This window comes from Canis lupus, chromosome 2 (genome assembly GCF_011100685.1).
Source record: "Canis lupus familiaris isolate Mischka breed German Shepherd chromosome 2, alternate assembly UU_Cfam_GSD_1.0, whole genome shotgun sequence".
NCBI classification, from domain to species: Eukaryota; Metazoa; Chordata; class Mammalia; order Carnivora; family Canidae; genus Canis; species Canis lupus.
In genome coordinates, this window is record NC_049223.1 from 4,189,958 (window position 1) to 4,207,210 (window position 17,253).

At 39.1% G+C, this 17,253-nt stretch overlaps 1 protein-coding gene across 10 annotated transcripts in view; it reads right to left on the reverse strand.

The window, feature by feature from the left end:
• Window positions 1–17,253, reverse strand: part of CCDC7 (coiled-coil domain containing 7) — a 383,402-nt gene that overhangs the window by 159,419 nt on the left and 206,730 nt on the right. For all 10 annotated transcript variants that reach the window (XM_038529717.1, XM_038529714.1, XM_038529715.1 and 7 more), the window contains exons 23-24: window positions 9,740–9,850; window positions 2,161–2,271 (exon numbers count right to left, since the gene is read on the reverse strand). In XM_038529717.1, coding sequence (XP_038385645.1) covers window positions 2,161–2,271; window positions 9,740–9,850 — 222 coding nt within the window. The remainder of the gene's footprint in view (window positions 1–2,160; window positions 2,272–9,739; window positions 9,851–17,253) is intronic.

The following is a 17,253-nucleotide window of genomic DNA, read 5'->3' on the forward strand; positions in this document are numbered from 1 at the left end:
CATTCTTGTGGTCCTTTTGTTGAACAATGAGTAGGTAGGTAATGAGACTGTTAACTAGACTTAGGTTTACAGGGTCATTTGTGCTGCCTTTGCTGGCTTCTAGCTCAATTAAGTGTCTTTATAAGGTTATGTCAATTGGTTCACAAGACAACCTGGATCTTAACTGACAAACTTCAGCTCAAAAAAATCCCAGCTAATATGAGATAACAATGTCTGCCTAACGAGGGAAGTGACTAAAAAATGTTAATCAGGAACGCACTTCTGAACAATCAAGGAAATCTCTGGGTCTGGTTTCTTGACAATGGAGTCTCAAGGATGATATTAATGGACTCACCATCAAGAATTCATGACTAGATAGTGGTCCAAAGGTTACCCAACATGTAGCCCCACTAGAAGCCAAATGGTAATGATATCCATGATTAACACAAGTGTTCTTTCTTCTGAACTTCTCAGTGAATCTTGAGATAACAGGAAACCTCCCTGCCTCCCACCCCCTACTTTTACTCAGTCTTTCAACTTTCAAAACAAAATAGAATTAGAGTTGGTTCAAGGTCCCTATACCCCAAAACATGACGTGAGGATGTATGCTGAGGTCATACTTTAAAGGGAAAGATGGATGAAAATTACATTTCTAAGAGTGTTAAGACATTGGTATACATATGATTGTGATCTCTACAGGTACTAACACTAGGATGAGGAGGAAATAGATAATACTCAATTGCTTTGGGTCTAAGCTCACCAAAATGGACCCTTATCCAAACTCAACTATGGGTATATCCCTACAGACCACTAAAAATCCCCATTGTTATGGCTTCCATTAATGAATGTATTATAGCATAGATGTATTTTCTATATACATCTCACTCATTTTTATCCCTAAGACCCAATGACAGCTGCTGTGTTTTGGGGCATTTAAGTTTGGCATATGGAAAACTATAAACCTACCAGGCGACCAGTGCCTATCATCTTTGCCATCCCAAAAAAACCACCTGAGGGGAGCAAAAAAATATTTGCCTTCATTGGTGAGCTTAATGAAATAAAAATTCTCCATGACATTTTTTTCTCTATTCATAAGTCCTTTCAGTCTGTGTATAAGGCTTCAGGTGCCTAGAGACTCAATTGATTATTGTCAACTAAACCCCATAGTACAGAAGTAGATGCTGATGTCACTTGGAATTGTGACCTTCACAGAGGTTTACTGTCCAAGCTGAGTGAAATAGGTATGCAGCAACTAATATCACAAAAGCCCTTTCTGGCATTGATGTTCACACAAGTAATTAGGATCATCAGTTTACCTTATGCGGAATGGGTTATAATATACTTTTAATGTCCTTCCATAAGCTCATAACCTGGAAAAAAATCCCTGTTTCCAGATCAAATACTAACCTTCCACTATATTGATGACATTCTCCACTGGACCCAGACAAGAGTACTACCCAACAAGGACTGAGTACTTTAATGACCTTCATACAGCAATGTAGCTGAGCCATTAAGATAAACAAGGTACTAGAATCTGATAACCAAGTGAAATACTTGGGAGCCAAATGAAAAGGGGTACATTGTCTCATTTCAAGCTCCATGGGGTCAAGATTCCTTTTTTCCCTCTCTAGCCTGACAAATACAAGGGAGGCCCAGCAATTAGTGGGCCTATTCAGTTACTAGCACTTTCATACTACCCATGCAGGCATCTCAGTGGCATCTATTTATTAGATTACCAAAAAAGTTTCTACCTTTGAGTGGGATCCTAACCAATAGAATGGCTTACAGCTCCTCCAACAGGCCTCTTGGGCCACCCTCTGATTTGTTCCTTTGATCCACATTTGACTTTTGAGTTACAGTTCTCAGCAACTTCTCTACCAATTTGAGTCTATGACAGAAGAACACTGACACAAGTCAGAGGTGACTGTTGAGCTACTGAACCCAACATCTGCCTGAAAGGCATATACCACTTAAGATACTATTAGTCTGTTATTGGGCTTTAGTGGATATTGAGCACATGATCCATGGATATGAAATGGTCATACATCCAGAAACCAACAATAGTTATGAATACTTTGATTTTGTTCTCCAATTAGGATATTTTAAATCAAAGTGTAAATTTTCTATACAAATTTATGAACTACAAAAAAATCTTCTGATATGTATAATTATTATACTTACTAGTGAGTCTTTCCCTGTTAGCAATTTTTTGTTTCTTTACTTGCAGTTGGGTTTTTGACATTGACTCTTGATGCTCAAGCACAGGATTTTCATCGGTTATGTTATTATGAGCTACGTAAAGAGATACATTTAAAGCACTAAATAGAAAAATAGATCTATTGTGAAATTCCTGTTTCAAAGTTATAACATCTATAACAGCATTTTCTTTCACATAAACAGTTATAAATAAATTACTATTATATGAAGCCTGATATGAAAAAGATGACATAAGTGTTGAAGCTACTTCCTTAATTCATAAACATTTCTTGCATTAAATATGCTATATTAGTCTAATTTTGCATTATTTATACTTTAGGTAAATGCGTATTAATATAAAAAGTGAAAATATATATGTACATTATAACCATAACATTATTTCCTACCGCAAAATATTCAAAACCACATAAAATGTTCAAGTATAGAAGACTCGATGAATAAAATAAGTTATATCCTATGAACTATGGCATGATATAAATTTTCATAAGTCATGTGGTAAATAAAGATCTTTATAAATTGACCTAGAAGGATTTCTAGGAGATAAGAGGGAAAAGAAACATCAAAAGGGAATTATCTGCATTCTACCTTAAAATTTAAAAAGAAGGGAAATTTTTTAAAAACAGAAAACAAAATAGAAGTGCCTGTGTGGCTCAGTTGGTTAAATGTTGGATTCTTGATTTCAACTCAGGTCATGATCCCAGGGTTGTGAGATCAAGCCCCCATTGGGCTCTGCACCTAGCATGGAGTCTGCTTCAGATTCTCTCTCTCCATCTTCCTCATCCTTCTCCCCCCTCCCTCACATACACACATATTTTCTCCCTCCCTCTCTCAAATAAATAAATAAAAGATAGATAAAAAAATAGATACTTAGCTTTAAAACAGAAAACACAGGAAGTATGTTAAGAAAAAAATATAATTGGGGATGCCTGGGTGGCTCAGTGGTTGAGTGTCTGACTTTGGCTCAGGGAGTGATCCCAGAGTCCCAGGATTGAGTCCCACATTGGGCTCCCTGCATGGAGCCTGCTTCTCTCTCTGTCTATGTCTCTGCTTCTCTCTCTGTGTGTGTCTCTCATGAATAAATAAAATCTTTAAAAAAAAGAAAAGAAAAATATAATTGATAACTTACAAGATGAGAGAGGAATACTGGGGAAGGAATGGTAATCTGTAACTATACCTTTTTGCTTATTTTCTACTTTTAGAAGTAGGTTCATGTCTATGTCTTTCTCTGTGAGATTTCTGTTCATGTTTTTTGCCCATTTCATGATTGGATTGTTTGTTTCTTTGGTGTTGAGTTTAATAAGTTCTTTATAGATCTTGGAAACTAGCCCTTTATCTGATATGTCATTTGCAAATATCTTCTCCCATTCTGTAGGTTGACTTTGAGTTTTGTTGACTGTATCCTTTGCTGTGCAAAAGCTTCTTATCTTGATGAAGTCCCAATAGTTCATTTTTGCTTTTGTTTCTTTTGCCTTCATGGATGTATCTTGCAAGAAGTTACTGTGGCCGAGTTCATAAAGGGTGTTGCCTGTGTTCTCCTCTAGGATTTTGATGGAATCTTGTCTCACATTTCGATCTTTCATCCATTTTGAATTTATCTTGTGTATGGTGCAAGAGAGTGGTCTAGTTTCATTCTTCTGCATGTGGATGTCCAATTTTCCCAGCACCATTTATTGAAGAGACTTTCTTCCAGTGGATAGTCTTTCCTCCTTTATCGAATATTAGTTGACCATAAAGCTGAGGGTCCACTTCTGGGTTCTCTATTCTGTTCCCCTGATCTATGTGTCTGTTTTTGTGCCAATACCACACTGTCTTGATGACCACAGCTTTGTAGTACAACCTGAAATCTGGCATTGTGATGCCCCCAGCTATGGTTGTCTTTTTTAAAATTCCCCTGGCTATTCGGGGTCTTTTCTGATTCCACACAAATCTTAAAATAATTTGTTCCAATACCCGCCTTTTGCTTCAACGTGGATGGAACTGGAGGGTATTATGCTGAGTGAAATGAGTCAATTGGAGAAGGACAAACATTATATGTTTTCATTCATTTGGGAAATATAAATAATAGTGAAAGGGAATAGAAGGGAAGGGAGAAGAAATGCGTAGAAAATATCAGAAAGGGAGACAGAACATAAAGACTCCTAACTCTGGGAAATGAACTAGGGATGGTGGAAGGGGAGGAGGGCAGGGGGTGGGGGTGAATGGGTGATGGGCACTGAGGGGGACACTTGATGGTATGAGCACTGGGTGTTATCCTGTATGTTGGCAAATTGAACACCAATAAAAAATAAATTTATTATTAAAAAAAGAAGTAGGTTCATGTTCGACATATTCCAAAAATTGAAATAAAATCAAGTATGAAATGGAAAGAAAAAAAAATAAAAATAAAATGGAAAGAAACTCAAAGAAATGGAACTACTGAAGAAAAAGTATTAATCTAAGTAATTCAGCAATGTATTATTTGACACAAATCCTCATTCTTTAACAAGAGAGTAGGGAGTAGACTATAAACATATTACAAAATCTTTCAATAGGTTTATTTTTTTAGTGGTATATACTAAGAAATTCTGAAATAATTTCAGAAACATTTTAGGGATAAGCAGATGAATAAATGTGTTGATGTTCAGAGTCAGGTTTACACTGTAAAACAAAGGTCATATGCATTTGGAGTAAAAGAACACAAGAACAAGTACTGAGGGGATGAACTGAAATTGAAGAGTCCATGAGAACTCATGAATTCTAAATATGTCTGCATGTGTGTATGTATGTATATATGTACATATATGTGTATGTTTGTATGAATATGTGTATGTGTATAGATATGTATGTTTATATAGGAGTCCAACTTTAGCCCAAAATCTTATATTTGACATTTTTAGGTCCAATTATAGACAATTGCAAAGTCTCTACCTGTCAATACTCATGGGGGTGTGGGGGTGGAATTTGCCACCCTACACCAAGTTTAATACATAGCCAGTGAACTTCAGACTCTGGCGGTAGTTGTGGTCAAGGACTAAGACCCATCCATGCCAGGCTCTTATGCATTCTGCATCACAATGCCAGATGCCTCCATTAGAAGCCTCCTTTTGAAAAGGGGAGGAGTCAAGCAATACACTATACTTCTCAGGCACTTCTCAATAAACAACTTACTAGTGGAATTTGAAGATATTTTACTCATTTCAACTCAGTATTTAGGAATTCTATACTCCTAGTCATCCTACATCAACATCTGTAAGGCTCCTGGGTTCAAAAGTAGACAAGAACCTTTTGTTTGGGGTCCTTCAGCTATGAGATGATCTTCTCCCAAGCCTCACTACCATCTAACCCTTTCTCGGTTTGGTTCTGTGGAGAAAATGAAACCTTGATATAGCTAGGGCCTCTTCCTGTTTAGATTCTTGTTTATACTATTGCAGTAAGTCAATAAGAGCTTAATTGCTACTTTTGATGAAATCAAATTACTACAGTTTGACGAAGTCAAAACTGGCAGCTTTTTTCTCTGATAAATTGTCACAGTCAACAATAAAGAAAAATTCATTTCTGGAAGAAGCACTTTGGGAGGAGCTAGTGAGTCTACAACACTCTTTTGAGGCATACAACTGGACCATTTGTGAAAGTCATAGAGTCCTACATGGCACATCACCAGTCAAGACAATGTATCTCCAGAAGTACTAGTGGATACCACTGGGGCTTTCCTAGGAAAGTACTTATGTGTTATTTACATATATATAAGTATATTTACATATACTTTTCTCTTTAAGTTCTGAGCATGAACTTTCTATTTAGCTCCCAATTCACTGGTCAAAACATACATTTGGATCACTATTGTAAAGACAATAGTGGCTCCCAAGAATTACCCTGGTGGTCCCTAGTAGATCTACATTGATGGAGTGAGGATGATATTTTTAACTTAGACTCAGATTTCTAGGTTTATTTGTGCCACAATTGTCTTATATAAAGCTCAATTAAACCTCTTCATGAAGTCCAGTCAATTGGTCTACCACACAGTTTATATCTTAACTGACAAATTTCTGGGCATGAAATAGTGGTTACTGTCAAAATACCAAATACGGACCAGGAGAAGAAGTGATTAAAAATGGTAATTGGGAAGCTACACCTGGACAATCTGAGTAGACTTTCAAGAAGAGATATATGGGTTTGGTTGCCCTTCTCTCAAATGAAGAGATTGAGGGTCTCTTCACCAAGGTACCCATAGATAGGAAATATCCAGGAGTACTCAAAGGGCTATACCACTACAGTACACAGGATGACAGTTACTATGATTAAAACAAGTGTTATCACTCAGGTCCTTCCAGTGATTTTTTTTTCTTCCAAGTTTTTTTTTTCTCTTCCAAGTTTTTATTTAAATTCCAGTTAGTTAACATGTAGTGTAATATTAGTTTCACATATAGGATGCAGTGATTCACCACTTACTTACATATAACAACCTGTACTCATCACAAGTGTCCTCCTTAATATCCATCACCCATTTAATCCATCCTCTCACCCACTTCCCCTATAGACACATAGATCATTGGAACAGTATAAAAAACCCAGAAATGACCCACAACTATATGGTCAGTTAATCTTCAATAAAGCAGGAAAGAATATCCAATGGAAAAAAAGTCAGTCTGTTCAACAAATAGTGTTGGTAGTACTGAACAGCAATATGCAAAAAAATGAAACTGGACCATTTTCTTACACCATACACAAAACAAATTCAAAATAGAGTAATGAACTAAATGTGAGACTTGAAACCATCAAAGTCCTAGAGGAGAACAGAAGCAGTAACCTCTTTGACATCAGCCATAGCAATATCTTACCAGATATGTCTCCTGAGGCAAGGGAAACAAAAGCAAAAATTATTGGGACTACATCAAAATAAAAAGCTTCTGCACAGGAAGGAAACAGTCAACAAAACTAAAAGACAGCCTACAGAATGGGAGAAGATATTTGCAGATGACGTATCTGATAAAGGTTTAGTACCCAAAATCTATTAAAAAACTTATCAAACTCGACACCCAAAAAACAAATAATTCAGTTAATAAATGGGCCGAAGACATGAAAAGACAACACATCAGATGGCTAACATTCACATGAAAAGATGCTCAACATCACTAATCATCAGGGAAATACAAATCACACTTGTCAGAATGGCTAAAACTAACACAGAAAACAACTATTGGTGAGGATGTTGAGAAAGGGGAACCCTCTTACATTGTTGGTGGGAATGCAAACTGGTGCAGAAACTCCAGAAAACCCTATGTAAATTCCTCAAAAAGTTAAAAATAGAACTATCCTACAACCCAGCAATTGCACTACTAGGTATTCACCCACAGGATACAAAAATACTGATTTGAAGGGATACATGCATCGTCATGTGTATAAAGTATTATCAACAATAGCCAAATTATGGAAAGAGCCCAAAAGTCCTTCCATGAATTTTAATGAGTCAAAGAGCCCAGCCAATTTTTACTCTGAACTTTCAGCTTTCAAAAATGAAAAAAACTATTGGGTGAGTTACATTCCAGTATACCCAGTGGATGCCTAAGTACCTCTGCTAAGGAAAGAAATTAACTGAGAAATGGTAGACAATTGTGTTTCTTTTAAATATTTTACTTATTTGAGAGAGAGAGAGAGAGAGAAAGAATGAGTGAGGGGAGAGGCAGAGAGAGAAGCAGACTCCTTGTAGATGGGAGAGCCCCATAAGGGGCTTGACCTGAGCCAAAAGCAGATGCTTACCTGACTGAGCCACTAAGGCACCCATTGGGAAATTGCATTTCTTAATGCCTTTTGAATAGTGGTGGATAAGTGGTTGTATACAACTTTTGACATCAGGATGACAGGAATACAAATAATGCTGACTGGTTTTAGGTCTGAGGTCAACACCAGTGGAACTCTTACTCAGACCAGACTATGAGTGGGTCCCCTTGGATCAACAAAAAATTCCATTGTTATGGTAACCAACAAAATAAATGTATTATTGTTGGAGGTATATTGTCTATATGCAACTCCACTCACATTATTCCAAGCCCTGATGGAGATTGCTGCATTTAGAGCCATTTTAGAGGGGGCATAAGAAGACTCTGAATCTACCTAATTGCCAGCACCTAGCACCTTCTTGGGAAAGAAAAGTAAACACTGCCTTCTTTGTTGGGCCTAAGACAGCAAAATCTCACTGAAGCTATATCCACATTCCATAAGTTAGATGGCTCATGTGCCTGGCCTTGAGTTCATAGATATTCAGTTGATTTTGGTCATTCAATCCATAGGACAGCCCTTGCTACCAATGTTATCTGACACTGTGACACTTGTAGAAACTATTGTTGGGAGTGTAGGAACTTGTTATGAAGCAATTGATATTGCAATCCTTTTCAGTATCCCTCTACATGAGAATTATTAGGATCAGTTCTTACATGGAATGAGTAAAAGTCATCACTCATACCCTTCTACAAAGCTGTCAAAATTTTCTGTTGCAAATGCATAGATCATAACCTGGAAAAGATCCTACTACCAGAGGGAGTAGTAGCCTTCCATACAATTGATAATAGCATCCAATTGCATCCAGACAAGGAACTCACCATCAAGAGCTGGACATCCTGCTGATGCACATGTGGTGCACTTGATGGACCATTATAACAGACAAAGTTCAAGTACCTAGTATCCAAGTAAAATTCCTGGGCATGATCTCAAGAGGTATGATATCTCATTCAATAAGAGAAGACTGGGGGATCCCTGGGTGGCGCAGCAGTTTGGCGCCTGCCTTTGGCCTAGGGCGCGATCCTGGAGACCCGGGATCGAATCCCACGTCGGGCTCCCGGTGCATGGAGCCTGCTTCTCTCTCTGCCTGTGTCTCTGCCTCTCTGTGTGTGTGTGTGTGTGTGTGACTATCATAAATAAATAAAAAATTTAAAAAAAAATAAGAGAAGACTGGCTTTGGCCTTCTTCACTCCAATAATTTTAAAGTAGACCCAATGATTGATAGAACTGTTCACCTACTTGCATTCTCAATGCCCTCTATCAATAGTGTTATGAGAAAGATCATTTACTTTTAATGGATCCACAACAAGAAGAATGACCTGAAAGCCCACAAACAAGCCACTGAGGCTATCCTTCCTCTGGGCTCCTCTGATAAATTTTGCTTTTTGAATAACATATCTCAACAATCTCTCTATTCACCAGTTGGAGCTTAAGGAAACACCAACAAAGTTCAGAGGCTTCTGTTGGACTTTTGAATCCATCATCTCTAGGAGTAGTTAGCTGAAAGATATACACCTTTAAGAGACAATTAGTGTTCTATTATTGGGCTTCAGTGGATATTGAGCAAATGCCTCATGACTATGAAATAGTCTCAATATAAGCAAATCCAACCAGAAGTTATCAATAGTTTTGCTTTTGTTCTTTAGTTATCTTAGAGTATTCACACTTTAAATCAAAGGGCAAACATTTCTATAAAATATATGCCTAAATACATATTCATGAACCAAAGTAAAAAGATCTAATGAATATAACTTAAAATAATTTAGTTATCTATAATTATTATACTTACTAATAGGTGTTTCATCTAGGGAAGTTTTTTGTTTCTTTACTTGCATTTCTGTTTTTGACTTTGAGTCCTGATGCTTTTGAATAAGGTTTTTGTCTGGTACATCATCATGAGCTACATAAGGAGATACATTATTATTAGTTCATTAAACAGAAAAAATGGATCTACTGTGTTATCTCTAGAGATCAAATTTATAACAAGTATATGGCAGTATTTTCTCTCATTTTTTTATAAATAGAAAATATAAATAAATTACCATAATACTAGACCTAACATTTTATGGTGAGAAGAATTTTAGTGTGTGTGTGTGTGTGTGTGTGTGTGTGCTGAAGGAGTCTCATTATTTCATAAATATTTCCTGGCATCAAATATATTTTATATTAGTCCCTACTTGTTTTCAGTTATTTGAGTTTATGTTCATAGACTTAACAGCAAAATTGCATACATATAAGATTATTCATTTTACCATATTTGTAATTGCAAAATACTCAAAAGCACCCAAATATATAAGCATAAGAGATTGATTGAATAACATAGTAATACCAACTATGATGTGTAATGTGCTACAAAGAGTTATATATGCAGCTCTAAAAGAATTTTAAAAATTGCTAAAACCCAACTTGAAGGGATTGCTAGGAGGTAAGGTTACATGGGAAAAAACGCAAACGGAAGATATCAATTATGCGTGTAGGAAACAAAGAATGCAAAATAAAAAGAAAGTATATACTTACCTTTAGAAAAATAAACACATGAAAGATAAACCAGAAAACAAAGTAGTTGGTCACCAAAAGTTATGTAGACCCTGCTTGTGGAATTGCACACAATGACAACTGCTAGATCTAAGCATGTCCCTAGTGCTGATGATAGTCTATAATACAGTGAACTTTTCTCATGTTTAATGAAAAAGAATGTAGGACCTTGAGAATCACTTTGCCCAGTGATCCAAGAAACCATGGATAGTTTGCCTTCACCATGAAGGAGGTAATCTTATAAAATTTAGTTAGGGACAGTGGCACTTTGTGAAGTATGTCACTGTAGATCCCCTTATTCAAAATGTCTTTCAGCCTTCCACTGTATACTGATACCCTCCACAAATACTGATACCTTCTATTGAGCTTAGATAAGGGTACTACCCAACAAAAACAGAAGGCACATGGACTCACATGTGGTAACAAGACTGGATCATTAATACAAAAAAACAAAAAAAGCACAAAGACCTGGTATCCAAGTAAAATCTAGGGAATAAATTGAGAAGGAGAAGTATGTCTCATTCCATAGGAGATAATTGTTGAGCTTTAGTTTCTCTAAGCTTCAATAAATACAAAGGAGGCCCAACAATTGGTAGGACTTTCTAGCTACTAGTGCTTTGGCATTCATCAGGTGATAATCTTGATGATATTCATCAATCAGGATACCAAAAGGTTATCTATCTTTAAGTAGGACATGATAATAGAATGTCTTAGGGGCCCTCCAACATGCCACCCACTCTGTCTATCTCTTTGGACCCTCTGGCTCACATTTTTGTTTGGGTTATAGATCTCAGCAACCTCCTTGTTCAGTGATAAGAGCCCATGGCAGAAGGATATTGCTAGAGATAAATGGTGCCCATTGGGCTTTTGGTACCAGTCTTCTGGAGTCAGTTGAAAGTTTTAAGAGACTATTATTGACCTGTTATAAGGTCTTGGTGAATACTGAGTGTATGACCCATGGATATGAAGTAGTCTTCTGACTAGAAAAACCACCCAAAAGTTATGCATAGTTTGGCTTTTATTCTCTAATTATCTTGGAGTACTCACAATTTAGGTCAAACTGTAAAATTACTAATAAAATATAAGCTCTAATACTGATTCATGAATGAAAGAAAAAATCTTTCGATGAGTTTAATTTAAAATAACTTAGGGGGGGAGGAGTAAGATGGCAGAAGAGTAGGGTCCCCAAATCACCTGTCTCCACCAAATTACCTAGAAAACCTTCAAATTATCCTGAAAATCTATCAATTCGGCCTGAAATTTAAAGAGAGACCAGCTGGAATGCTACAGTGAGAAGAGTTCGCGCATCTATCAAGGTAGGAAGACGGGGAAACAGAAATAAAGAAACAAAGGCCTCCAAGGGGGAGGGGCCCGCGAGGAGCCGGGCTGAGGCCGGGGCGAGTGTCCCCAGGACAGGAGAGCCCCGTCGCGGAGGAGCAGGAGCTGCACCGACCTTCCGGGCGGAAAGGGGCTCCAGGGAGGTGGAGCAGGACCTAGGAGGGTGGGGATGCCCTCGGGCTCCCGGGGACACTAACAGACACCTGCGCCCCGGGAGAGGGCGCCGAGCTCCCTAAGGGCTGCCGCGCGCAGGCGGGACCCGGAGCAGCTCGGGGGGGCTCGGGGGCGGCTCCGCGGAGGGGGCTGCGCGGCCCCGGGAGCAGCTCGGAGGGGCTCGGGCAGAGGAAGAGGCTCCGTGAGGAGGGGCCTGCGCGGTTCCAGGAGCAGCTCGGAGGGGCTCGGGCGGCGGCTCCGCGGAGGGGGCTGCGCGGCCCGGGAGCGCGAATCCACCAGCGCAGGCTCCGGAGCACAGGGCGCCGGGACACAGCCCAGGATCCCGCCTCCCCCGGGACAGGCAGAGGCCGGGAGGGCCCAGGACAGCGAGGACGCTCCTGCCCCAGCTGAGCAGATCAGCGGCCCCGCCCGGAGCCTCCAGGCCCTGCAGACGGAGAGCTCCGGAGTTCCTGCAGGGGCTGAATCCAGGTTTCCAGAGCTGCCCCGCCACTGGGGCTGTTCCTCCTGCGGCCTCACGGGGTAAACAACCCCCACCGAGCCCTGCACCAGGCAGGGGCACAGCAGCTCCCCCAACTGCTAACACCTGAAAACCAGCACAACAGACCCCTCCCCCAGAAGACCAGCTAGACGGACAACTTCCAGGAGAAGCCAAGGGACTTAAGGTACACAGAATCAGAAGATACTCCTCCGTGGTTTTTTTTTTTTTCTTTGTTTTTTTTTTTTCTTTTGTTTTGCTTTTTGATTTGTTTCCTTCCCCCACCCCCTTTTTTTCTCCTTTCTTTTTCTTTCTCTTCTTTTTTTGTTCTCGTTTTTTTTTCTTCCCTTTTTTTTCTCTTTCTCTTTTCTTTCCTTCTTTCTCTCCTCTCTTTTTCTCCTTTTCCCAATACAACTTGCTTTTGGCCACTCTGCACTGAACAAAATGACTAGAAGGAAAACCTCACCTCAAAAGAAAGAATCAGAAACAGTCCTCTCTCCCACAGAGTTACAAAATCTGGATTACAATTCAATGTCAGAAAGCCAATTCAGAAGCACTATTATACAGCTACTGGTGGCTCTAGAAAAAAGTATAAAGGACTCAAGAGACTTCATGACTGCAGAATTTAGAGCTAATCAGGCAGAAATTAAAAATCAATTGAATGAGATGCAGTCCAAACTAGAAGTCCTAACGACGAGGGTTAACGAGGTGGAAGAACGAGTGAGTGACATAGAAGACAAGTTGATAGCAAAGAGGGAAACTGAGGAAAAAAGAGACAAACAATTAAAAGACCATGATGATAGATTAAGGGAAATAAACGACAGCCTGAGAAAGAAAAACCTACGTTTAATTGGGATTCCCGAGGGCGCCGAAAGGGACAGAGGGCCAGAATATGTATTTGAACAAATTCTAGCTGAAAACTTTCCTAATCTGGGAAGGGAAACAGGCATTCAGATCCAGGAAATAGAGAGATCCCCCCCTAAAATCAATAAAAACCATTCAACACCTCGACATTTAATAGTGAAGCTTGCAAATTCCAAAGATAAAGAGAAGATCCTTAAAGCAGCAAGAGACAAGAAATCCCTGACTTTTATGGGGAGGAGTATTAGGGTAACAGCAGACCTCACCACAGAGACCTGGCAGGCCAGAAAGGGCTGGCAGGATATATTCAGGGTCCTAAATGAGAAGAACATGCAACCAAGAATACTTTATCCAGCAAGGCTCTCATCCAAAATGGAAGGAGAGATAAAGAGCTTCCAAGACAGGCAGCAACTAAAAGAATATGTGACCTCCAAACCAGCTCTGCAAGAAATTTTAAGGGGGACTCTTAAAATTCCCCTTTAAGAAGAAGTTCAGTGGAACAGTCCACAAAAACAAGGACTGAATAGATATCATGATGACACTAAACTCATATCTCTCAATAGTAACTCTGAATGTGAACGGGCTTAATGACCCCATCAAAAGGCGCAGGGTTTCAGACTGGATAAAAAAGCAGGACCCATCTATTTGCTGTCTACAAGAGACTCATTTTAGACAGAAGGACACCTACAGCCTGAAAATAAAAGGTTGGAGAACCATTTACCATTCGAATGGTCCTCAAAAGAAAGCAGGGGTAGCCATCCTTATATCAGATAAACTAAAATTTACCCCAAAGACTGTAGTGAGAGATGAAGAGGGACACTATATCATACTTAAAGGATCTATTCAACAAGAGGACTTAACAATCCTCAATATATATGCCCCGAATGTGGGAGCTGCCAAATATATAAATCAATTATTAACCAAAGTGAAGAAATACTTAGATAATAATACACTTATACTTGGTGACTTCAATCTACCTCTTTCTATACTCGATAGGTCTTCTAAGCACAACATCTCCAAAGAAACGAGAGCTTTAAATGATACACTGGACCAGATGGATTTCACAGATATCTACAGAACTTTACATCCAAACTCAACTGAATACACATTCTTCTCAAGCGCACATGGAACTTTCTCCAGAATAGAGCACATATTGGGTCACAAATCGGGTCTGAACCGATACCAAAAGATTGGGATTGTCCCCTGCATATTCTCAGACCATAATGCCTTGAAATTAGAACTAAATCACAACAAGAAGTTTGGAAGGACCTCAAACACGTGGAGGTTAAGGACAATCCTGCTAAAAGATAAAAGGGTCAACCAGGAAATTAAGGAAGAATTAAAAAGATTCATGGAAACTAATGAGAATGAAGATACAACCATTCAAAATCTTTGGGATGCAGCAAAAGCAGTCCTAAGGGGGAAATACATCGCAATACAAGCATCCATTCAAAAACTGGAAAGAACTCAAATACAAAAGCTAACCTTACACATAAAGGAGCTAGAGAAAAAACAGCAAATAGATCCTACACCCAAGAGAAGAAGGGAGTTAATAAAGATTCGAGCAGAACTCAACGAAATCGAGACCAGAAGAACTGTGGAACAGATCAACAGAACCAGGAGTTGGTTCTTTGAAAGAATTAATAAGATAGATAAACCATTAGCCAGCCTTATTAAAAAGAAGAGAGAGAGAAGACTCAAATTAATAAAATCATGAATGAGAAAGGAGAGATCACTACCAACACCAAGGAAATACAAACGATTTTAAAAACATATTATGAACAGCTATACACCAATAAATTAGGCAATCTAGAAGAAATGGACGCATTCCTGGAAAGCCACAAACTACCAAAACTGGAACAGGAAGAAATAGAAAACCTGAACAGGCCAATAACCAGGGAGGAAATTGAAGCAGTCATCAAAACCCTCCCAAGGCACCAGAGTCCAGGGCCAGATGGCTTCCCAGGGGAATTCTATCAAAGGTTTAAAGAAGAAATCATACCTATTCTACTAAAGCTGTTTGGAAAGATAGAAAGAGATGGAGTACTTCCAAATTCGTTCTATGAGGCCAGCATCACCTTAATTCCAAAACCAGACAAAGATGCCACCAAAAAGGAGAGTAATAGACCAATATCCCTGATGAACATGGATGCAAAAGTTCTCAACAAGATACTGGCCAATAGGATCCAACAACACATTAAGAAAATTATTCACCATGACCAAGTAGGATTTATCCCTGGGACACAAGGCTGGTTCAACACCCGTAAAACAATCAATGTGATTCATCATATCAGCAAGAGAAAAACCAAGAACCATATGATCCTCTCATTGGATGCAGAGAAAGCATTTGACAAAATACAGCATCCATTCCTGATCAAAACTCTTCAGGGTGTAGGGATAGAGGGAACATTCCTCGACATCTTAAAAGCCATCCATGAAAAGCCCACAGCAAATATCATTCTCAATGGGGAAGCACTGGGAGCCTTTCCCCTAAGATCAGGAACAAGACAGGGATGTCCACTCTCACCACTGCTGTTCAACATAGTACTGGAAGTCCTAGCCTCAGCAATCAGACAACAAAAAGACATTAAAGGCATTCAAATTGGCAAAGAAGAAATCAAACTCTCCCTCTTCGCCGATGACATGATACTCTACATAGAAAACCCAAAAGTCTCCACCTCAAGATTGCTAGAACTCATATAGCAATTCGGTAGCGTGGCAGGATACAAAATCAATGCCCAGAAATCAGTGGCATTTCTATACACTAACAATGAGACTGAAGAAAGAGAAATTAAGGTGCATTTACAATTGCACCCAAAAGCATAAGATACCTAGGAATAAACCTAACCAAAGATGTAAAGGATCTATACCCTCAAAACTATAGAACACTTCTGAAAGAAATTGAGGAAGACACAAAGAGATGGAAAAATATTCCATGCTCATGGATTGGCAGAATTAATATTGTGAAAATGTCAATGTTACCCAGGGCAATATACACGTTTAATGCAATCCCTATCAAAATACCGTGGACTTTCTTCAGAGAGTTAGAACAAATTATTTTAAGATTTGTGTGGAATCAGAAAAGACCCCGAATAGCCAGGGGAATTTTAAAAAAGAAAACCATATCTGGGGGCATCACAATGCCAGATTTCAGGTTGTACTACAAAGCTGTGGTCATCAAGACAGTGTGGTATTGGCACAAAAACAGACACATCGATCAATGGAACAGAATAGAGAATCCAGAAGTGGACCCTGAACTTTATGGTGCAACTAATATTCGATAAAGGAGGAAAGACTATCCATTGGAAGAAAGACAGTCTCTTCAATAAATGGTGCTGGGAAAATTGGACATCCACATGCAGAAGAATGAAACTAGACCACTCTCTTTCACCATACACAAAGATAAACTCAAAGTGGATGAAAGATCTAAATGTGAGACAAGATTCCATCAAAATCCTAGAGAAGGGATCCCTGGGTGGTGCACCGGTTTGGCGCCTGCCTTTGGCCCAGGGCGCGATCCTGAAGACCCAGGATCGAATCCCACATCGGGCTCCCGGTGCATGGAGCCTGCTTCTCCCTCTGCGTGTGTCTCTGCCTCTCTCTCTTTCTCTCTCTGTGACTATCATAAATAAATAAAAATTAAAAAAAAAAATCCTAGAGAAGAACACAGGCAACACCCTTTTTGAACTCGGCCACAGTAACTTCTTGCAAGATACATCCACGAAGGCAAAAGAAACAAAAGCAAAAATGAACTATTGGGACTTCATCAAGATAAGAAGCTTTTGCACAGCAAAGGATACAGTCAACAAAACTCAAAGTCAACCTACAGAATGGGAGAAGATATTTGCAAATGACATATCAGATAAAGGGCTAGTTTCCAAGATCTATAAAGAACTTATTCAACTCAACACCAAAGAAAC